The following is a 24,940-nucleotide window of genomic DNA, read 5'->3' as shown; positions in this document are numbered from 1 at the left end:
TGAGACAGCTGATTGAATAAACAATATAAGTGTTGTTAAGTGTTAGTTTCTGTTGTTGTTGCAGAGGATTTACTGGAGACACCATTATCTGAGGTAGGATTTAAATTTAAAGGGGAAAAAATGTTGCTCATTTGCTAGCCTATTAGAAAGATATCTTGCTTTTTAATTGAGGGAGGGCTGAATGCCATTTGTTGATTTAAATCATGCTGGCCTACCCAGCAGGAAGACTGTGTCAATGTAGGAGGAGAAAGAGGAGGGGATCACAACTAATAATCATTAACCCATCAGCCTCTATCACTCTTAAGCCTAACTGGCGATAACCAAAGGGAAAAGCTGGATTTCTAATATTATTTTTGGCACATAGTTAAAAGAAGAATGGAAGTCAAAAAAGAAGCTGATTAGTCTCACTAGAACTTTTTTAAATCCAACACTATTTGTTTTACATTATAGAAACTGAAATTGACATCTTTACTCTAGCAATCAGAATAAATGAAATGACTAAGCTGAACTATGATTATTAGCGGACTTCATTGCACTAAACTTCCATCTAAATTGGAATAAAAAATGTTATTTCTCTTAATCTGCCAAAATGAGAAGACTGATGATTAAAACTACAAATTTATATTTTGCATTTGGAGGAATCCTTTGGTAACATTTTTATTTCATTTATTTATAATAAAAAATAACATAAATATATAGTAATATGTCTTTTATTATCGTTAGCCACCCAGAGTTACCCTGAAGTAAGATGGACAGCCAATAAATGTTATAAATAAATAATAAATTATTATGTTTTTATTTATCAAATTTATATAGCTGCCCATCGCACCAGGAGCAAGTTTCAGCAGTGTACAACAATAAAATAAAACAACAATACATTAAAACAATCAGTACAGAATATAAAATAATCATTATTGACAATTAAAAATTAAAATATACAAACCTACAAAACATAGAAAAAGTAAATTTATCAACCATAAGAATGGAGCCATCTTAAGAATATTACCATTTCTCTGGGACACCCAATCCTGGTGACATAGCCAAGTCTTTTTTTTTTTTTTTTTTTTTTTTTAGCGTATGGCATGTGTTAGCCAGGATCACTGAGGTGGCTGGCTGCCTCTGTGAAATGAATTTTTTGGGCGGTATTATCTTATCTGCGGGACACCTGAATGAAAGTAGGCAATCGGGGGAGACTCCTTTTCTGTCCCTGTGCGGTTTATTCACTCACGGGAGCCGCCGAGCTGCCTACCTCAGCGAAATGCAGGCTTAGCGTCTTACTACATGAATCACCACGCCCTCCCCCCTAAATATTTTTTTTTTTAAAGCCAGGTCTTGAGGAACTTCTTGGATGTTACCAGGGATGGAGTTAACCTGACTTGTGTGAGGGGAGAAGACTGTCTCATAAGGCAGGCACCACAGCAGAAGAGACCCATCTCCTAGACCCACCAAAATTAAATCTCTAGCAAATGGTACCTCTGGCATGCCTTCTCTGCCAGATCTAGTGGGATGGACAGATATAATCAGGAAGATGTAATCGAGCAGAGGTTGTCCCTCAGATAAGCAGCTCCCTGCCATGAAGGGCTTTAAAGGTTAAAACTAGCACCTTGCATGGATTTGCAAGCAGATTTGTAACCAAAGCAGCACATGTTGTGGGAGCACTCATAACTGGCTGTACTGCTGCATTTTACATGAGCTGAAGCTTCCAGGGCAGCTCCATTTAGAGAACATTGCAGTAGTTCAATCTGAAGGTGACCAAGTCATGAGAGATTGTGAGCAGAATTTCTCGATCTAAGGGTGGGTGCAACTGATGCACAACATGAAGCTGTGCAAAGACCCTCCTAGCCATAAATGCTACGTACTTTTTGAGTAGGTGTCATACATCTGGGAGAGCTTTAATTCCATACTGGGTCTATCTGGGGCAGTGCTACCCCATCTAGCACCAAAAATGGCATAGTCCTAGAACCTAGACCCCAAACCTAAAGCTATTCAGTGTTGCCAAGTTTCAAGTGAAGCCTGTTGTTCCCCATCCAGACTCTAGGATAAGATATCCCAACGATGCTTTTGTCAAGAGGCAACTGGACTTTCTTGTTTTTCTTTGAAGATGTTTCACTTCTCATCCAAGAAGCTTCTTCAGCTTCGACTGGATGGTGGGGAAGTCAGAGTTGAAGAAGCTTCTTCGATGAGAAGTGAAACATCTTCAAAGAAAAACAAGAAAGTCCAGTTGCCTGTTGAAATAAAGGATCCTTTGGGACAACCATGACCTGGATGACTGACAATTTCCATAGACACCAGGATAATATGTTCTTGGCATCACTTAATTTGCTGGGGCAGAAATATATAATTGGGTATCATTAACCTACTGGTACCTCACACCATGTTGATGGATGCGCTCACACAGCAGCCTCATATAAATGTTAAATCGAGCAGGAGAGAACACTGAATTCTCTGGCTCCCCACATAGTAGGGGCTCAGACCTTTCCTCACCAATCATCACTAATCAAGAAAGGAGAAGAATCAGCACAAGCACATCACAGCATCGCACCACCCAACCTCAATCTTCTAAGCCAATCAGAAGGATACCAGGATTGATGGTATTGAATTTGAGTTCAAATAGGGCAAGAATGGATTCACAACCCCCATCCTGCCTATACAGAGATCATCAAAAAGTGTAAACAATGTTGTTCCCATCCCATATCTGGGTCAGAATCCTGATGGCCCAAGATCTTAAGAAGCTATCATACAGCCACCTTCTCAACCAACTTACCCCAAAAGGATATCCATCTCCAAATGCAACCCCCCTTCAAAGATTTGCACACAGCAAATCTTTAACCAGCTAGTCTTGTGGTAATGTCAGAAGGTCAATCAGTTGATCAAATCATTTTGACTCTCCAGACAGAATACCAATAAGAAGCAGTGCCGTAACTGTTGAGAGTGCTGTTTAAAAATTATTTCTATGTTTTCAATGCTATGATTCATATAAAAATAATTGTTCCATTCAGTTATTAAAATTAACAACAAAAAGGCAAGATATAAAAAACAAATTAAAATAATAATTTATTAACCAATAGTGAAGGAAGATAAACAATAAAATCTCATGTCCTTTTGAAATTAAAGATATGTTAATTTATCCTCAAGAGCCAATATGATGTAGTGGTTAAGGCATCAGAAACAGGGAGGCCATGAGTTCTAGTCCCACCTTAGACACAAAACCAGATGGCTGACCTTGGGCCAGTCACTATCTCTTAGCCCTAGGAAGGAGACAGTAGCAATTCACTTTTGAAAATCCTTGCCAAGGAAATGGCAGAAATTCATCCAGGCAGTCTCCAGGAATTGGACACGATTGAAGGGAAAAGAAAAAAAGTTATGCTGTATTCTTAGAAGTTAAGCCTGGTTGTTCTTTTATTACTCTGACTTCCACTTGAATATTATACTGTAGTCCAAATAAATTCCATTGACATAGATTGATTTTTGCAGTTTGATTTAGACTACTGTGGAAGTAACATCTATGCTCACAGATCAAAATTGAACTTTCCTGAAACCCCAATCTGCACTCTAGAGCAAGATCATAGAGGGGTTGGGACAGAAATATAAGGAATATTTACAGTATCTACCCTAATGCAGGGTGGCATTCACTTACATTTGCTACTGGTTCGCAAACTGGAGCATGCAGCACCTCCGCGGATGTGCAGGACGTTCTGCGCATACTCAGAGCGTCAGAAACGGGACATGATAATGTCTGCGCGGATAGACAGAGCCTCCCACAGCTGCCTCTATTGGTTCACCCAAACCGGATAGAACTGGATGAATAGCACCACTGCCCTAATGGCTGTATGATCTACTTTATGTGCTGTGGACAAATCAGTTCTGTTTCATTTCGTTAGTCACTTAATTTATTAGGTTTTTTTAAAAATGTTGCTTTGATTATTCCTTTAAAGCTAATTCAAGAGTCTTCTGATATACTATTCTAAAGGAGGCTGTTATACATAGCTATAGAAAGATAAAATATCTTTCAACAATTTCAAAGTATCTTTATACAATTTTCTAACAAAATGGCTAGGAAAGACAAAATCAAGCTTGGAGCAGCAGTTCCATCTTCGGCCAATGGTTGTCCCCCGTGTGTATTCAGTTTGCTAAAGACTTAGAATAACTTTATTGTCACTTTGAATATACACTAATCGGCATAAATTAAAATGAAATTTTGTTGCATACAGCTCTCAAAGGGTCATCACCTCCAATATACACTACATAAACATGACAAAATAAATAAATAAATAAGCATATGCCCACATATATTATACGACACAGAGAAACCACACAATCTAGTTTGAATGTATATACATGGCGAGAAAAACGAATCTTGCAAGTTTAGCAGACGGATGGCATAGGGAATAAAGCTGTTACAGAATCTGGTAGTCCTGCTAGAAAAAAAACCCAAAAACATAAAACCTTCTGAAAAAGCAGAGGTACAATATCCAGTAACCATTATTACTATTCAGTGTTCACCTTAAATTTTGCCATCCCCAAGCAGTATAATTTAACTTTGCTCTAGAGTTAAATTGAATTTAATCCTGTATACAATATTAACAAATGGCATACCATTAAATTCTCGTCACTGCAACTTGTTTTTAATAAAATAGGATGCACTCTGGAATCTATAGGATGCTTTCTTTAGAACTTCAGCATGTATATACTGTATGTACTGTATATGTGTGCAAAGCAATAGGGAGTATACTGGGATTTAGTTGAAATTGTAGGGAGGGGGGGTGGAAAGGTATCAGCATAGAACTAGATCAATCCTACAATTAATTGCTCTCCTTTTCTTTCCTTTATCATTGCTAGTGTTTCTTAACATGTAAATATATATTTTATCTAGGAAATGTCTCAGGAAGGCTATGGAACCAGGTCTCAACCCCCTGTCACCCAGAACAAACCTAACCATGAAGAACTAACCCTAATCCAACAAGAGAGGCCTTCAAGTTTACCAGTAAGAAATTTGTTGCCATTTGATACTTTCATACTTTATATTGAAAATAATATTTAGTAAAACTTACATTTAATGTTTTTTCCTATTCCAAAAGCTCCAATATCAGAATTATCCTTGGATTTTATCCACATGCATGTATTTATTGTGAAATTACTTACTAAAGATAACTAGGTATTTTTATGCTATGTTTAAATATATTATAATATTTATATTTACATTTATATTTAAATAATAATAAATGCTTAAATCATTTTAATTATGTCAGAATAATAATCCTTTCTGACATGTTTATGGATACCGAGTTGAATTTTATAATCCAGAAAAATATAAAACTATATTAATCTTAAACGTTTATGCTTTAAAACAGAATATAACTTTATAAAAAGTTCTATGGTATATTTTATATTTCAAACTGTTATTGGTTGGGTTTAGTGCTTTTCTAATACATTTTTAGTGTATAAATCTCAGATACAGATCATTATTGTGGATATGAACAAGCCATGTTTTTCACAGTATGACAGCATGACCTAATTATTTTGTAGTGTATCATGTCAGCATATCACATTCAAGCAATATTGAAAACATGAAAAAAGTGGAATTAAAAACCATATTAATGTTCTTGTCACCTCTTAATTACAATATTAATTTTGCTGAATGAATTTGCATGTGACTGGCAATATAGCTCAAAATTTACATAATTTTAAGACAATATATTATTGAATCCATATTGTTAGAATTATTCAAAAGTGCAATGGTGATGGTGATGAAATTTGGAAAATGTAATATACTAATAATAGTAAATTGACATTGTAATCCAAAGAGTTTGCTTAAGGCTGCATTGTAGGAACACATTAGAACTAATAGCACTGATTAAAAAGTAAGCCTCATTGAACTTGTTGGGATGTATATGGATGTCAAAATGTTTAAAATTAAATTCAAGTCTATAAGAGCAACCCACTGAGAGTGTTCATGTAGGTAATAGTTATATTTAGTTCTTTTAAGAATAGCAGTTTTCAAAATAGCAAAATATTAGTAATGCTTTGGAGAAGACAATAAACATCCCTGCTTATCAAAATTCAGGATTTCTATAGATATTTACTTTTTTTTTGAGTTTTCTATACTTTATTAATATCAATGTCTTGATAGTAAATTTGCACATTCAGTTTTATTGCACATTTAGGCTTATATCCTCCTACAGAAATTATACTTTGATCTTTCAGGTTGATGAAAATATGATAATTACTCATATTACTTTAGAAGTTTTATTGTATATATGACGTTCAGTCCTGGTCTTCTAACATAAGTAGGCTTGAAATGACTATTATTCCATACAGTAAAAGCTGCATATGATGGCTTATTTTGGGGTCCCCAACTCCCAGGCCGTGGACCGGCACAGAAACAGGCTGCACAAGCCAGCGAAGCCCCACCAGCACACACACGGGATCCAGACAGTGCATGAAATCATGCCCCCCCCAGTCTGTGGAAAAACCGCCGTCCACAGAACTGGTCCCTGGCGCCCAAAAGGTTGGGGACCGCTGGCTTATTTGATTGCTTCACATATAATGTCTTGTAGATGAATGTGTGATTTGTTTAAAAACAATTGCATTTACAGTTATTTAAAGCTATGTGAAAGTTATATTCATAGTGATTATTACTATTACCAGAGAAGTTTTTAAAACCCCAAAGGAAAGACAATTACTAGTCAGCTGTATACTGTAATATATACATTAACGATTCCATCCAGGGTTTTCAGAAAGAAATTGGACTATGATTTTTCAAGGTAATTTTGAGATCAATAGGAAATAATCTAGTGAATAATCTGTGTTGAGAACTGTACTGTGTTGGAGTCTATCAATGCTGATATTGTTGGATCAAGCAATATCTGTCACATGTTGACCACAATATTCCTTTATACTGACTCAGTTGTTGGCTGTTGGAGTCACCACTTTGCACTGGTTTCAGCCCTTCTTACAAAATGGTTCCATCTGTTACATGGTTATTAGAATAATTGTGAAACATTAACAAGACTTTTCAGTCTTTGAAGTCATCATTGTGGTGCTTACAGAGCTACTTTTTTTCTACTGGTTTTTAGAGAGACATTGGAATTTCTGAACCAGTAACAAAAAATTAGGCCAAAATGGGGTATTGAATTTAGAGAAGATAAAAGTTATATGTAGTAAAAATGCTGGTTTTGAATCAGGATTTAAACATTTTCAGAGGATGATGCACATGCTTTGAAGAACTAGATTTGAAGTGCTTCTTGATCTGCTCATCTTATATACATACATTTTTAGACACAAATAAAACAAAAATATGTCTGTAGTCATATTAATATATGTATGATTTATTTAATTCTGCATCACAAAATCCAAGAAAGTATAAAAACAAAGGATAATTATATTCCACTTGGATGGAGTATAATTCCGGTACCATGAATTGGGTTGTGTACATAAAAACAAAACTTCTGAGTGAGAGCAAGAAACTTCAGGTAAGCAAGTAATATTATTTCATCTGTTCCATTGAATTGTAAAATAATAGAAGTTACAAAACTAGCTTGAAGTTACAAAACAGTATAGTTATGTCCATGTTTTTCTGTCATATATTTGTGGCTGTCCAACAGCATATGTGTGAAAAGTGAAGAGACTGTGCAGAATACTATCCTCAGGCTTTGCATTTTCCTAAAATGTTTAGATAAATTTGGAGAGTCTCCAGACCAAATTATGAGGATAATAGAAGGGGCACATGTGGCAGCAGCAGAAACAGAGTGGAATTTTACTCATAATGGGAACCAGCCATTTGGAATCAGCTGATCCCCTGCGAATTTCACCTTGATCCATTTTTTTCCTCTGATCAAGTCAAGTATATAAAAGTGAGATACTGCCTCATAATGGTGAACTAAATAAAAGTGCTAGAAGCATTCGAATATGCGATTTTTAATTGGATTCTTAAAGACTTGACACACATTCAAATCCATCTAGGTCAAACTGTTTAGATAATTGAGGAGCAAAAGGAAAGATAATTTATTATACTGTTTGACAAGTCATTAGGATTAGCTAATGAAAATATGGTTTGTTTGTAGCCATTTGTTTCCAACCCACAGTGCAAATTCATCTGCCTTGAATTTAACAGGAACATTTGTGCCAAGACTTTTATATATAATGTGTGAAGGAAGTAGAACAACTAGTGAACTGTTTAGCAAGGCTTGCATGTACCACAAAATGTTTGGAAAACCTCTCTGAAGGGTGGAAGTAAACAATTTTCTGAAGCAACGAATGGTTTATACTTTTGAAACATCCTTTCACATAAAAAAACAGAGCCAAGGAGTAAAGGATATTAGGTGGCCATTTGAAGTATTGTACAAGACTATTTCCCAAGTAATTTTTTTTTAATATTTGAAAAATGAGTATTCAGTTTGTTTAATATATATATTTAAATCCTGCAATGGATAGACAATGGTGATGACGATGATTGAGGTTCTGAGAATATTGCAGATAAGGATTTGCTCTTCAAGCTTTGCTAACAAAATTAAAGTAAATAGTCAATCTTTTTTTATTCTAAAATGAATAAAATATTATAAAATAAATTGTTATTAAAATGTTTCCCTTAATGCGCTTCCATGTTTTCAAATCAATACGTGCCAAAGGAATTTCATGAATTGTCTTACAAAAGTATTCTAAGTAGTTAAGAGATAATAATATATACTTTTTTAAAAAATATTTGCTACTTCACTGATCTTTGGAAGAGACTTGGCAAAGTTTTAAATCTACCATCAAGTTTTTTTTTTAATGTATACATATCATTATGTAGATGGTGTGGTATTTGAATATCATACATTTCAATACAGATAAACATATTCATAATTATTACATTCCATTTTCCTTATTCCATACTATTTACCCCTATCTTTTACACAAAAAAAATATTTTCATATAAATATTAACAAGTATGCAATAACATCTAAATGTTATTTAGGATATGCTTTAACGTCCACCGTATTATCTTTCGTTATAATTTCAATAGTATAACCCTCAAGTAGAAAAAATACGAAATTGTCCGTCTGTTTTCTTTTCTCCTGTACACCGTATTTCCCAATTTTACAACAATCCATCTCCTTTCCTCTTCTTTCTCCTCCCTCTCTTCCCTTCTCCCCTCTCTTTGTCTCTACTTCCCTCTCTCCTTCTCCTCTCCCTTCTCTGCTTCCCTCTCCTTCTTTTTCTACTCTTCTCCTCCCCTCCACTTCCCTCTCTCCTTTCCAATTAATATCTCTTTCAAGTATAACTATACAACTTCTTAAAGTTACATTCAGAAATAAAAGAAACAGACTTAATCACTTAAACATATGTTATTGATAATAATAATCATAATTATAATACACACACACACACACATATATGTACACCACAGATATATTGTATAAACCTTAATTTTATTGGGAAATAGCAAGTGAATAATTGCAGAAGGCACTGGTGTAATTTCATAGTTGTTCAGCTGGTAGATTGATCTGGGTTTGTTTGTTGGTTTTTTTACAAACAACTCAAGCAACTATATTTGCAAATCCAGCATTCAGTACTCTGGCTTTGAACTCTTACGCACTAGAACAAAATATGGGAAGGGACTAGAAAGGCTGGCATAGATAACAGAAAAGAACTGCACAGAGGCATAAAACCTCTACTAAAATGACTGCAAACAGTTAGATGCTTCAGACTTTTTTATACTCTTTGTTCTTCAATGCCCTGTCTCATCTAGCTGGGAATTGTTCACGGAGTTGAAAGCCATAAAGGTACAAGTGACTTCCCCACTGCTGTTGCAGTGCCTGTGAATATTAATCATTTGTTCTCACAAGAGCATCAATGTGTTGGCTTTTACTGTAACTGAGTTTATAGGACAGTAGCACTAATTTGGTTCCTGTTTTAATTTTTTTTAATTGCTTTAAAACACAAGAAATGACACAAAATATTTCTAAAATACCAAAATGCAAAGGAAAAAAATTGGAATAAACAGAAAACAGTAAGCAATATTTAAAAAACAAAAAGAAATTACAGTTAACTTGCAGTTACATAACTTGTAAGGAACATTAAGCTAAAAATTTTAAACAACAAATAAAACCTTGACTGCACAAAATCCTATTGTCCTCTCTTTCCATTGTGTTGGTAAACAGCCAGTTTAAAGCCTAAAAATGTATACAAACCAGTCTTTCTATTAGGACACATAGTAGGACACTTTCCAAGGACACATTATAATAGTTTTTGCAGCAATTTCTGCTATGTAGCCTTTGCTTTAAACAAAAATGAAATATAAAATAATGTAGGGAAAGCTGCTTCACAGTCTCCAGAATTCAAAAACTATTAGAATTTAAAAACTAGTAGATTTGATTCACATTTATTTTGCAAGCCAAATTTGCAGATGAATTTGCAAACAAAATGAATAAAATAACCAGTAAAAATCCTGTACTATTTAGGGATATTATTGCTGATTTGCAGAAATATCAACAAGCTAGTTCTTGATAATGTAAGTTAAATATAGCCTGCAACTGATACATGAACAGATTTTGGTACCAATCATTACCCCTGGTTATTTACTTTTGTTCAGTATTTGTGCTGAAAATAACTATTTGAAAATATGATAAATTAAAATAAGGAAAGTTTTTATTGTGTAATTTTTGTGCCTGAAATTTCACATTGTTTTTACCCAGTATGGAATGAATAGTGTTTTTTCCTTCTTTTATTTTGCTTCCTTCAGCAATATTGTAAAATAAGTGAATGAACTGGTTTTCTTTGTTTGGGTCAAGAAATTCTAGCTGAAAATTGTTACTCTGTGAAAGAAGATTATTGACTCAACAAGCCTTCAATTTTCAGTGAATAACACTCCCACCCCCTAGCTTCAGGAACATATTGTGCATCCATTCTATTTTAAAGTACAGACTGTAATTTAAGACTGAGGCACTTTGATGCCCCACTGAACTTTGTTTAAGCCTAGAATAAAAGAAGGGGAAAGCATTAAGGTCCAAACAAAGTGACTAGGGTTTCCTAAGCCATTCTCTCTGTTACTGTATGGTAAAGAATAAAGTTGAAAATTCTAACTTAGTTTTGGTTTCACAAAATTTTTACACCTCTTATTTCATAAATAAGTATTAAGGAACTATGTAGAATTATAACAATTTATTAAGAGAATCTCTGGTAGAGTAGATTATCTGCAATCAAAATCATTTAAATATTTATACCCATAAGAAATAATTTAAATGATTTCTGTCTTTGTTGTTGGATTGATGAAATTGTTGTTTTTGTGGATCAGATATTTGAGGGGTACTTACTGAAATCGAATAAAATTAGCACACAAAGTTATACATACACATACATATACATACATATATATTGAATATATATATGTATATATGTTCAATTAAAGAACATTCAGCACTGCTTTTGCAAAAAGATTTTGCTTTTTACAGATTTTTTTTTTTTTTGCATTTTTAGTAGTTATCTAGAAAAAAGGTTCTTGAGAATGGAAAATAAATGTCCATACTGTTTGATAGAAGTTCTTAGCACTTACAATTTACATACAAATATAATAGTAATATATGAAGACTTTTTATATTATTTGATCTGGAAAGTTACTTTCTTCTTCCTCCTCCCTCCCTCCCCAACTTTTTTCTTTAATACAGAAAATCAAATATTAATTCAATAGGTTTGATAGGGATTGTGGCTTCTATTTTACTAGATTATCTATGGGAATGAGTCTTCCTATGTTGATTTCTTTATTACGGTCACATTTTAAATTTACTTTAAATCAAATTAGTTAACTATTATTTTACTGCATTATCAAATGATTAAATAGGATGATGATTTTAATTAGAATGAATTATGTTGTGCCCCTTCCTTCTAGAGTTCTGAAGACAAAATTTCAGATACTTAGAGAAGATTTGCTATTTTTCCTCTTTATGTATAACATAAAAGCACTGCATAAGAGAAGGGCATAACCATTGACATTTCCTTTCCCAGAATTGGAACTCCCATTGTAAACATAAGTCTCTTTTCATTTGTCAGAATGATCAAGTAGAGAAAGTAGAGACTGATTTTCAAAGGGCTGGGTGGATAGGGGGGTCCCCCTGTGCCATTCTTGTGTTTTATGCGGAACATGAGATTGGAGAAGAACAAAGAATTAACATAAATAGAATCCGCTCCTTACACAAGATTGTTTCACTCACATGTACCATAATCTTTAAATGATATAGTTTGAATAAAAGTAAAAGACAGATTTCTGGTGATTTCACAGATACAGCTATATAAGCTATGGAAGTACTTTATCATAATCTTTTTCTTGGAAGTGTAGTTATTTTAATTTCCCCGTTTAGCTATATTCCTGGTTTTTATAGTTATTTCTTATTCTTGTCATAATCAGGCCTGACCTAGCATTGCATTTCTAGATCATTTGTGGTGGGTGCTTTATTTTTCAGCACCTGTATCTTAAATTAATTCTAGTGATGACCAATGTCAAAAAGTCAAGCTTCATTTTCTTACGCTTATCCAATATGTTTTTTAAACAGCTTATGTTATCTTCACCTGATACAGTAACTATTGCATCTGTCAGTTCATGAAAGAACTGAAGTGCTTGTCAGCTGGCTTCTGTTTGTCATGGTCTACATATCCCTCTCATCCCTAATATAAAATTTTGCAGGTGGAAAAAGATTCTGTGGCAAAATTATGATGCAGCATCAGTGTTCAATGTGTTATGTTATTTTGAAGAAACCTAGTTTCACTGATGTTGAAGTCAGCATTGTATGATAGTCTGTTATAATTTTGCCCCCTTTAGAGAACAAGATGGACAACAGAGGTGAGAAGAAATAAACCTTTTCTAAGGTCTTTTGAGTAGCAAAATCCACATGACAGGGGTTGGTTTGTCTGTTCCAGTAACCTTAATTTATTTTTGGGAAACATCACTCCCTAATGTCATCTCCCTAATTTCCTCCATCTTTAATAATCTCTGGTGTTGGAACTGCGTAAGTTAAGCAGTTTGCTTGTTTGTTTTTTAATACATAATTGTTTATTAAAGAATTTTTTTCTACAGAATTAAAAACAATACATATTTATTTTGTAATAATTTGAGTTAAAATGAGAAAAATAATAGAAAAGTGAAAAAAAAGAAAGAAAGAAAAAGAGAAAATAAAAAAAAATAGAGGAATAAAAAAGAAATGGCTTTCGAGTACATTTATGCCTCTCTCTCTCACTCTCTCTGTCTCTCTCCATGGAAGTCGTCTTCTTTCCATAAGCTACCTTTTCTAATAATCAAATCCATAAATTACCAGTTCATATTTTTTTTTTCCTTTTTTCAGCAAAATGCCTATAAGGGGTTTTCAGTCCCTAACTGCTTGTTCGCTTTTTAAAAATACTAACTGGCTCCAGCATTAGATCCATAAATCTATGGCTCTTCCTCTCCGATTATTGGTTCTTTAGACAGACAGTACCGAGAAATAGTTTGCAGTGACTCTTGGGGCTCCAGAACAATAAACACTATTAATTAGAAATGTTTCCCAGGCTTTTTGGAAAAGGCAGCAGATCTGGTGGCTTCCCCCTTTGGACTGAGCTAAGGGGCAAACCAAACTATACTCACTTTGGGGGCACAGCTGCTGATGCTATCATTTTCCCATTCCATGGAGATACTTTCCAAGGTAGTCAGCTCTGTGGGTCTATATGAGGAAAAAGAAACCGAGTTAAAGGTTTCTAACTAGAGGTAGAGTCCACCTCATAACCTTGCTGGATATTTTTATAATTTGTCATCAGCTGACACAGCCTGAGCAGAATATTCTTACCACTCCCTCTGGCTGCTGGAAGTCTGAAATTACATCTTTGTCTTTGAAGTCAGACACACTGTTAGCGTTGCTATAGAGACAAGGCGGGTAATGGCCTCCGCAGAGAGGAGGTTGGTATTTAGTGTTTGAATGCTGCTGTTACACAAGGCCTTGATTTTTAGAGTGGTTACTGAACTATCCCCTTTTAGTAAATGTTTAAAAATTACAGTTTTACATGGGCTTACCAGATTAATAGTCATGGTTTATTTCATTTTAACTGCAAGGATAAAAGCATTATTCCATTAAATGTGGTGGTCCTCCCCCCCTTTCTTCTGGTTTATGCATTATTAACCCAAGCTTTCTTGTTTTGCTTGTAACGTTTTATAGGCTTTTTCAAACATGCAGTCTGATTTGCTCTGCTGCTCTTTTATTTTCACAGTTTAACCCTTTTTCTGAGAGCCCTCTTTCCTGTGGCAACGTAAGAGGCCAGCTTGAAATAAATGTCAGGATGTTTTTGAAATGTATCTGGTTAGAGTTTGATGTGTGTGTGTGCTTAAATATTATTATTCTTGTTATACAGCTCTCTGTTATTCTTGGGATTGCAATAGGTCTGAATTTTGTCACATAGCTTTTTTTTGATTATGTATAATGTTTTGAATATTGTATTAATGTTTTTATATTTAATTTATAAAGTCTATATATATAAAGGATACAGTATAGGGTACAGTCTATATACCTTGTTGTGTGTGTGTGTGTGTAAATATATAGTATGTATGTATGTATGTATGTATGTATGTATGTATGTATGTATTTCTCTTTTGCCAGGTTCTTCCTATGTAAACCAAGATTTTTATGCAGCCCTAGTTCAGTGAAATCCCAATCCAATGTATTTACATACATACATACATACATACATACATACATACATACATACATATTTGTTTTCTTTCCTTTTCGTAGGCTTTATGTGTATTTCTCTTTAGCCAGGTTCTTCCTACGTAAACCAAGATTTTTATGCAGCCCTAGTTCAGTGAAATCCCAATCCACTAGTTTCTAGGCTTTTTTTCCAGCAGCCAGCAAGCTCCCTGCTGCCCATTGGGAGACTAAGGTCTTAGTCTCCCAATGGGCATAGTCTCCTTAGTCTCCCAATGGGCAGCAGGGAGCTTGCTGGCTGCTGGAAAAAAATCCTAGAAACTAGTGGATTGGGATTTCACTGAACTAGGGCTGCATAAAAATCTTGGTTTACGTAGGAAGAACCTGGCTAAAGAGAAATACACATAAAGACCTACAAAAAGAAAAGAATATATGTGTGTGTGTGTGTGTGTGTGTGTGTGTGTATATAGGTGTCAGAAAGGAAAAAAGCCCAGAACCGAGTAGATGTGATTCTACTGAGCTGGAGCTACAAAAAAAACCTTGGCTACGTAGGGAAAACCTGGCTAGAAGAAAAACACACACACACACACACACACACACACACACACACACACACACACACATATATATGCAAAAAATTAAAATCTCGGGTGTTTTCCTGCGTCATGTTAAATAAGTTAGTTAAAATGTTTAAAATTCTGGTTAAAATCCTAGCTTAAAATCTTCCAAAAATCCTTACAGAGCACTCTGCAAGGTCCTCTAAAACCTTAGCTAAAATCCTATCAGTATCTTAAAAGTTTTTCTGTCTAACAACGTTTCGATAGGCTCACAACCCTGTCATCTTCATTTTAACCAACTTATTTACAATGACTCAGGAAAACACCCGAGATTTTAATTTTTTGCATATGCACACCCGCGAAAACTTAAGAACACACACACACACACACACACACACACACACACACACACACACACATATATGAAAAATACTAGACTGTAGGAAACAGAAGTAGGAAATATTTGTAGCGACTATACCTTTTGAAAGGCAAATCCTAAATTTGGATAGCTGAAAGCATTATATTCTCATAATGATTTGTATATTGCTTAACATGGTTTAAAGACAAAGTAGCAGGTATTTCAGATTAGTTAGTTTACATATCTCTGGCCCTGCAATTACACAAATGCTGAGTTTATGTTTACTGTTAAAAAAAACACACACTAGCATTAATGACAGTATATAGATTTATTATATATGCTTTATTATGCTCTGCATTCAGAGTCAGTTGCATGATTGGTAGACTGCACCAGCAGCATCCTAGTAAGTTTGTTGCATAGTTTATTGCACATAAAAGAAAGCTAATGTAAGAGTAATATCTTCTTCCTATTTTCTTGTGATAGGCAACTTTATTTACATAATAAAAACATTCATACTTCCAAGGATCTCAGCTACCTTTCATAACACTGTTTTTGCAGTGCTTTGGGTAGAGTAGCTAGCAACTCTGACAACTGTTCAAGACTCCCTGCCAGCACTGCCTTCTCTAACACTGCCATTACCTTTCTCCTGCATTCCTTGGCTTTATGTATTTGGAGCAGTACAGAAGAAAACACAGATGGCAGATGCGAATTGGGGATGGGGGGGGGGAATATTGGAAGTAAAGTCTTCAAAACAGAAAGTCGTAATAGACATGATAAAAAGCTACTAAATAACTTTTCCTAATTATCTTGCCCTCTCCCCAATATGAATATGCTATACCTAGCCCATAACAATGGATATTTTAAATTTGTTAAATTTCATTTCCAAAAGCAAAGGGTGTATCAAATTCAGTGTATATACATATACACAAATTCTTCTCAGAGTATCTTTTTCTTTTTTTTTGTAAAAAGAGAAGATCAACTTTGATCATTACTACATTTTCTTAAGACTACTTTCTTGGATGTCTAAATAAATAGTTTCCATTTTCTTTTCTCATATTGCATCTGTCTCACTTTATCCTTTTTTTGTGTGTGTGTTCCCATCTTGTCCTTATATCTCAATTAGCAATAATCTAACACCTTTTGCCACAAATTTAGAGAGATTATTGTACTGAATTAGAAGATAAGATGAATTGGGTTAGATTAGATTTTTTTTAATGAGCACTTACGTGTTTTTTTTCCTTTTCAGTCTGTCATTGCAAAAGAACTATGGGAAGAATTAATTTTTTAAAAAAATACAGCTTGGCTTTTTCTAGCCTAAGCAAGATTTTTCACTTTTTATGTATTTAAAAATGCTACATTTATTATTTTTTAAGAAAAAAAACCTTAAAGCAGTTCCCAACCATTAAAAATACCTAGATATATTTTGCTAGGAACAAAGTGGAAGGATTACTAGTAGAAAACATAAAATATTAACAGGATGGAAGCCCAGATGGTATTTCCATGTATAATCTGTAACCAGGCAGCATTAAAGTCTTGTCTGAATTGAGGATTAGTCCTAACTCTGAGTAGTGATGCCAACGGCAATCTCTTGCCACAACCTGTTGCAAAATCTTAATGAAGAGAAGGTATATCTGCCTATGAGAATTTGAGCTTTATTGCATTTTGTTGCTATGTGTACATTTCTAACATGTGTTCAGTTGCAGCAATTGTTACTCATGGAATATAGATATTGCAGCTAACCTTTAAATATGAACAGTGTATCAGTATGCATTCTGATTAGTTACAGTTATTGAAGTTCTCAAACTTCTTAAATTTCCAGTCCTTTGGAGATCCTTTTAGCTGGTGATGGACTGAATTTAGGACTTTTCTCTGCAATGCATCCGCTATGTTAAGAGTGAGCCAATAAATGAAGCATTTTCTGCTAGCAAATTTAACCAACCTTGCAAGGCCTTTGATACGTGGGTTGCTTCAATAGCTTCTTGACAGTGGCCAGTTTCCTATTGGTTTCCCATATATTCATTTTTCCTCGACATGCTTTTTTTTTATTGCTGAAAGATTCTATTTCCACATAATTATTCTGTTCATTTATTTTTACGTATCTGAAGCAGTCTTATTTATTTTAAAATGGTTAAAACATCAGTATTGATTTAAATGAACATTTATTTAATTTCTGAGTCATTCTTCTGCTAATGAATTTAGTTGAACATCTTGGCTTTATGTTTTTACTATAGCTCTGTAATATTCCTGCGAGATAGATTTTATATATATTCATTTATAATGAAAGGATTTCTGAGATGATAGAATCTCCCCAGCCTTTACATATCACCGTAATAGCCAAAAATACTTACCTTATAATTTAACAATTTTCAAAGAAGTTTAATGATACCCAAATCTGGGTGTTGGGACAATTGCAATATGTATGGTTTATCTGCTGGAAAAGGAGGAAGTGGCTGCTAAAGATCATATTTGTGTTTGAGGAATGCTCCACAGTATTATATTACCTCATAGACATGATACTGATACTGCTTAGTATCAGACTTGATGCTACAAAAATATTGACCTTGGGGGGCCAGGGCGGGCGTGGCCAACTCAATGTCACTCATGTCTGGGGCCTTGTGGTGGCCTGAGCGCTCTTCCAAAGAAAATGGGCTCCTGAGCTCCATTTCAGCTGCGACGGCCTCCTGCAACCCTCTGACAGTGGAAACGGAGCTTGGGAGTGCTACCCGCGACACTTGCAAGCTCGGTTTTTGGCTGCGACGGCCTCCTGCAATCCTCTGCCACCAAAAACAAGAGCTTAGGAAGGCCTCACGCAGCCCTCCCAAGCTCTGTTTTCACTGGCAGAGGCACTGCAGGCCAGTTCTTCACTGTTTCCAGTGTGGCCTCATGGGCCAGATCTAAGTACCCTGCAGGCCAGATCTGGCCCTTGGGCCTTGAGTTTGACACCCCTGCTTTAGATCTTTCTAAAATCACTTACCAGAAGAAAAAAAAAATAACTAAGATTGTATGAAAAATTATCAGCTAAGTGGTGCAGTGGTTAGTGTGCAGCTCTGCAAGCTACTTCTGCTGATTGCTAGCTGCAGTTTGGCAGTTCAAATCTCACCGGCTCAAGGTTGACTCAGCCTTCCATCCTTCCGAGGTTGGTAAAATGAGAACCCAGGTTGTTGAGGGCAATATGCTGACTCTGTAAACCACTTAGAGAGGGCTGTAAAAGCACTATGAAGCGGTATATAAGTCTAAATGCTATTCCTATTGGTATGCGTGCGCACACACACGCACACACGCACACACACATACGGGTGGGGCTTTTATTGCACAGTTGCAGCTATCATCTGACTTCTTTGAGCTCCTTGTAAATGTCTGCAATCTTGCTTTTGTTAACCAAAGTTTACTGAATGAAACACAGTTAGATCCATATATAAACCACCGTTGGATTGGATACATTTTAGATCTGATTCATTAATGCCATTGACCCAGTTGTTAATAAGTTTCACATCTTTTGGCCTTAGGCTTAAGCATTTGATTTAAAAAAAGCCTGTGAGCTTCAATTTTAAAATATTTAAGTTGTTTTTTATGTTAAGCTGAATATTATTATTACCCAATTAACTCTCCATTGCAAATAATGATATTGTAGAGAGGTTTAACATACAGAAAATCCGAGAAATCACCCTTGTTCTTTATATTATGCAACATGTTTAGTTGTTGTATTTAAAGATTTTGAGGTTACTAAAGATATTAAATAGGCCTTTCCTTTCTAGTTAGATATAATTAAAAAATGTTAAACAAACCAGCAAAATGAATATGATTCATTGAATAAAAATTTGATTTTCACAATCAGTAATGTAATTGATAGAAATATTTTTTATCTTGTTTTGTTCTTTATTTTAGTGCTGCTTTTAACAGAATCATTGAAGCTTGACAACTTTTGAGTGTTTTTTCCATGGCAGAATTCTACTGAAATTGTGTAGATTTTATTCAATAGAATGAAGTTAATTAGAATGTTAACTTTCCTTCCTTTTATGTTAGAAATAGCTTTATGTTTTAAAATTAGGATGAATTGGTAAGAGGTTCAGAATTCAGCAATTTTATACAAAAAAAACTAGTACATAATAACTTTAAAGAAGCTATGACCCGATTCACTAAATTATTTCATTATTACAAATGAAGGTGAATATACGTGTCTCAGGATAATGTTGCAGGATCCAATCTGGTTCAGTCACCAGGACCAGAAGTTTTGTCTTCTGAGCTTTCGAACTCGTGCTGGAGCCTATCCTCATTTTATTATTAAAATGCATTTGCTCTTCTATACTATTGAAAGAGAAATAGGTGTGTGAGATTACATTGTAGATAACAGAAGAAATATTAAAATTATTTTTCTCTAAATCCTCTTGCTAAGCTTCTTTCAAATAGCTTTAAAAAAAAAATTCTACTTAAATATATATTGTATATTTTAATAGATTACTGATAATTCATGTAATAGTTGGATGTTAAGTGGAAAGTGTTCGTATTTCTTCCTTCCCTTTGCCTGTGGACCAGGGGTGTCAAACTGGCAACCTGTGGGACGGATGTGGCATGTGCAGGCCACACCCTCCCCAGCTCTGCGAAGAGAAAAAACATCCCATGACGGCAACGTGATGGTGCAAGTTTGACCATGACTTCTAATCCTGTCTTTGACACAAAGCTGAGTGTCTGTCTCGGTCTCTCCCTCCCTCTCTCCCTCCCTCCCCACTCTCTTTCTCTCTCTCCTCAAATATAACTGTTACCACACATAGCATAATAACAACAAGCATGTTTTCTATGGCCAGTTCTTGCCTTCATATTCTTACTGTTTGAATTACTGATAAGATTTCAAGTTTTAATCTAAATGGCAATACAACATATATAGTTTTGATTCATGCAAAAGACTCACAAATATATCTGAGCATTTTTAGAAGTAATTAACAAAACTGAATACTTGCACAAAATTGAAGCTGTAGGCTTAGTTCCTAGGTTTATTACTATGATATGGAGAAGGTTAATTACATGCAATTAAAATATGTAGATTGACTGCGGCTGTCCGGGTTATGATGCATTACTGATGTGGCTTGTGGTCCTGATCAAGTACTTGTTTCTCTCTCTAAGCTTTTGTTCCAATATATAAATTTTATACAAGAGAAAAAATGTTAACACTAACCAGGAATTAGCATTATTTTGACATGTTCATTTTCAAACCATATAAAAGTTTAAACTGCTTAAAAATCTGAAGAGGATTTTCCAGGTAAATATAGTGAAATGTTTGCATTTGATAGCATTCACTTATGAATAGCTAATCAATAGCTGATTATTGATTTTTTTTTAAGTGAACTTAAGATCCTTAAAGAGTTTCTTGGAAGGCATAGAAATGACACTGAAGTTTCAAGCCTTTACGTTATTTGCTTTTAAGCAGGGCCACAAAAATAAATGTAAATTACATCAAAGTTAATATATAGTCAGAATATTAGAACATAACTTTATAAGAATGGCATGCCTACTGTCCTCTATACTTAATTAGTGAGACAGTGTTTTTGTATGCCAGCTATCAGTCTTGAGATTTATCTGACCTTCAACGTTTGCTATACCCAATATATTTTTAAAAATGCATAAAGCTAGAAATCTCTCTGGAATAAATCCAAGAATTGTATCAAAACATACTGTATAAGCCATCCTATCCAAATTATTCCAGAATTAGTTCATTCTGATTCAATGTCTGGTTTATTTTTCTGAAATTGACATTAGAAAAAGAGAACTCCATTCTTCTATCTAGAAGGGGAAAATCATAGGAAGCTGAAATTTATCCGTTTATCAGAAAACTAAAATATGATGAAGTGAGAAGCTTTCTAAACTTCACATGAAATTGATGCAGGGTTTTCATATTCCTTCAGTTTTGTTCGTTTATCCTTTAGCTGTTAGAAAATGATTAAATTTGTGATGATAATACTACATTTGGTGGGGAACATCATGACAAATCTTAAATAGGTTGATAGGCTTCTATGGAATGAAAAAATTATTGTAAGGAATGACAATGCCTCTTTTGGTAAAACAAATTGTGAAAGGTTATAATGACATATGAGGAATTGATTTAGTGTTTTGTTTTTTTCCCATAAAAATAAATCAGTTGCTAGGCTATGTCAGGAACTCACAAAAACATCATCTGCACTCATTCAGGATTGATTGATTGGATAACCATGAGGAAGAATGAATAGAAAAACTAAGCAGCATTAGTCTGACTGCACAAACACCTCAGATTTGGAGGCAGGTGTATTGATCCATTGAATCCACTGAATCCAATGTTTTACTATCCTAACCATGAGTTTTTATCTAAACACATATGGATGCATATGTGGGTGGGTGTTTGCCCTTCTTTTGTGTAACTGCTGCAACACTAGTCTTTATATCATGCTGTAACTTTGAAGAAAAATGACTGACAAAGTAGTTTTGTTGGATGCCCAAAATTTTAATAGAGCTAGTTTAAATCTATCTAATCTAATCCAACTGAATTAAATTTTGTTATGAATTTTTCTACTCCCCTTTGTGATCTGAACTTTAGACAAAAATTCAGATCAAGTTTTACTTCTCTACTTAAAAGATCAATTTTTAAAAATCCTAGTTGGTTTATTTTGTTCTTGACTGGTAAATTTTAAATAAAGGGGTTGGCAAAAAATTGATATTGAATGATAGATGTTTGCTAAAAAGGCATCAATGATTATTAGAGTTGTACATCTTATGTTTCTAAAACATTACTAATGGGTGAATTCCACATATCATTTGAACCTTGATTCAATAACTACATGAAGGTATAACTTCTGTTAATACTATGACATCTATGTTGCTTTAAACCAGTGCTTCCCAAACCTGGATGTATTACGCAAAATTGAATAAGTGTTTTTTCTTTGAGTAATGATACAAAAACTCATTAACCATCACAATAAGGAAATTTAAATTGTCTTAAAATTACCAGGTATACTAACATCTATTCGAAAATCTCTAAAAATATTCCTATTAAGACAAAAATTGATAAAAATTACCAATAGTAATATGTTGAAATGACATAAAGATCATTCAATGATAATGTTTTTATAATACAGGTAGTCCTCAAGTTACAACCACTTGTTTAATTACCCTTCTACATTCCAATTGTGTTGAATGAAAGGGTCTTACCATCAGTCCTCAAAGTTCAGTAAGATTTTCTGATAAGTGGTTTTGGGTAACAAAAAGAAAAAGGTTGGGAAGTACTGTTTTAAAAAAAACATGTATATTTTGCATTATTTTAAGTTCTTAGCTTTCTAATGATTTGGACCACAAGCAAAATGGATATGTTGATAAGAGGAGTGGGAAAACAATTTTATTTGATTCCCTCTTTGCTTTACAGCTTCTACATTAATTATTTTCTGTATTTTGGGGAGGAGGGCGGTAGTATCACTTGCTTCAGCAAAGTCCTGGCAGGACATGGAGATTGCATTTTTTTAAAATGATAACAATCCTTTCTCACTCTTCCATTATTGTAATGCAAGTATTACGATTGAAACCAATGAATTCTTTTTCCACAGACTGAGGTTTATATAGAAAATTACATGTGAAATATAAAAGAAATCTACGATTTCTCAATTAAAAATGTAGATCCTGGAAGGAAAGGGGGAGAACCCTGTGTTTTTCTATTATTGATAAAAGATCATCAGAAGTAAGCATTTTAAATATCTAACTGATATTCGTGATGCATGAACTTTTATGTAACAAACAGATATAAATTTTGGAAGGATTATGCTAATTTAACATGATCTTTTTAATGCCTGAAATGAGCTTCTATTTTTCATTTAATACTTAAAATGTACAGAATAAATAGTTCATAGGGTTATATTTAAGATTAGATTGCTCCCAGCTTGAATCTACCACCCCCACGTTTTATTTTGCTGTGGAGAACTGAGGAACTCTTTGAGCATATTTGGAATGATACAGATATAGGAGAAAAATTAATTTCTACTGCATGAAAAGATATCTACTAACAAAATGTATTAATCTCGAACTAATAGAGTCCATTTTCTAATTTTTAAATTGTTATACTTTTCAGAAATCCAGTATTTTAATGGAGTTAAAATAATAAATAATTAGCAGTTTAATGATGTGAACATTGCATAGACACTTTTGTGCTATTAATTTTTTGCTTATTTAAGATCAGTCTAGATTTTAAAAGGTTGGCAGAAATTAATGTATAGTTCTATTAACCTTCCTTGTCATTTATTTCTCCTTGGTTGGATGCAAGTACACCACAACATACTAGGTGTATGTATTACAGATTTTATATATTAAAAATACTTAAGATACACCACTTCTATCAAAATATAGTACAGCATATTTTATTACATATTTTGGTTAAACTAACAGTTCTTCACATGTAAAGATATAGATGTAGATATATCTCCAACTACTCACTGTTCTTTGGATTACTGGTAAAGATAGGGTTATGTGTTGTTTTTTATATTCGGAAAGCACTACTGACTTACTCTTAGGTATTTTGATTATTTTTTTATGTGTTGCCTGGTTCCTTTGCGGTTTTGCAGAAAAAAATATTCCTTCATTTGTTTAAAATATACCTGCAATAAATAGAAACTAAGATTCTAATAATTTGCTTGATTTATTAATGGGAAGAAAATCTTGCTGCTATTCTGTGGGCTATAGGAAATTGGGACAGACAGAATAATCTCGTGTAGTAACATTAAAAAGGTATCCATAGTATATTGCATGTTTATGTATTATTAGACTTTAGCTGTTTCTTTGATCTTTTTAAAGATAGTGTGTAAAAGTTGGAGGGCTGATCAGAGAGTTTTTGAATGAAATAATGGTTCTCATCTTTCCGATTAATTTTTGAAGAACTATTCTGTTAAAGTATCCAAATTCTAAATGCTGCTTTTAGATAATACTGAGTGTTGTTTAATGCACAATCCTAGACTCAGCCCTAGACTCAGCCGAGTGATTTCTTAATGCGTGCATCGTTTCCAGCCTTGTGCTATGTGACATCAGGATATGTGACTTTAATGAATGACATAGATCTGCTGAATCAGCCTTTTCTTTTCAAGAGCAGGTGTTTTATTTTGCAAATGTATTGCTATGTATTGATAGTACTTTTAGACTGTTTCACTTTCCCAACAAAAACTAGGCTAATAACACTATCAGGCCACTGAAGCCTAAAATCATGCTTTTCCTTTACATAGTAAATAAGTCTGTTTTTCTTCACATATAGGTCGCAAAAGATTTAATTACAAGATACATAGTACAAAAGAAATTATTTGAACAGAGAATAATAATTTGAGTACTAATGGTTTATAAATTCATGGAAATAAGAATACTTGGTGCTATTGATTGCATAAAATTCA

The 24,940-nt window shown here is 34.0% G+C and overlaps 1 protein-coding gene across 1 annotated transcript in view; it reads left to right on the top strand.

The window, feature by feature from the left end:
- Positions 1-24,940, top strand: part of ARID1B (AT-rich interaction domain 1B) — a 449,938-nt gene that overhangs the window by 147,406 nt on the left and 277,592 nt on the right. The window contains exon 4 of the mRNA XM_070932635.1: positions 4,874-4,984. Coding sequence (XP_070788736.1) covers positions 4,874-4,984 — 111 coding nt within the window. The remainder of the gene's footprint in view (positions 1-4,873; positions 4,985-24,940) is intronic.

The sequence above is a fragment of the Pituophis catenifer genome, unplaced genomic scaffold (genome assembly GCF_029215685.1).
Source record: "Pituophis catenifer annectens isolate HBS135680 unplaced genomic scaffold, rPitCat1.0.hap2 SCAF_1, whole genome shotgun sequence".
Classification (NCBI taxonomy): domain Eukaryota; kingdom Metazoa; phylum Chordata; class Lepidosauria; order Squamata; family Colubridae; genus Pituophis; species Pituophis catenifer.
This window is presented reverse-complemented; position numbering and strand designations above follow the sequence as displayed.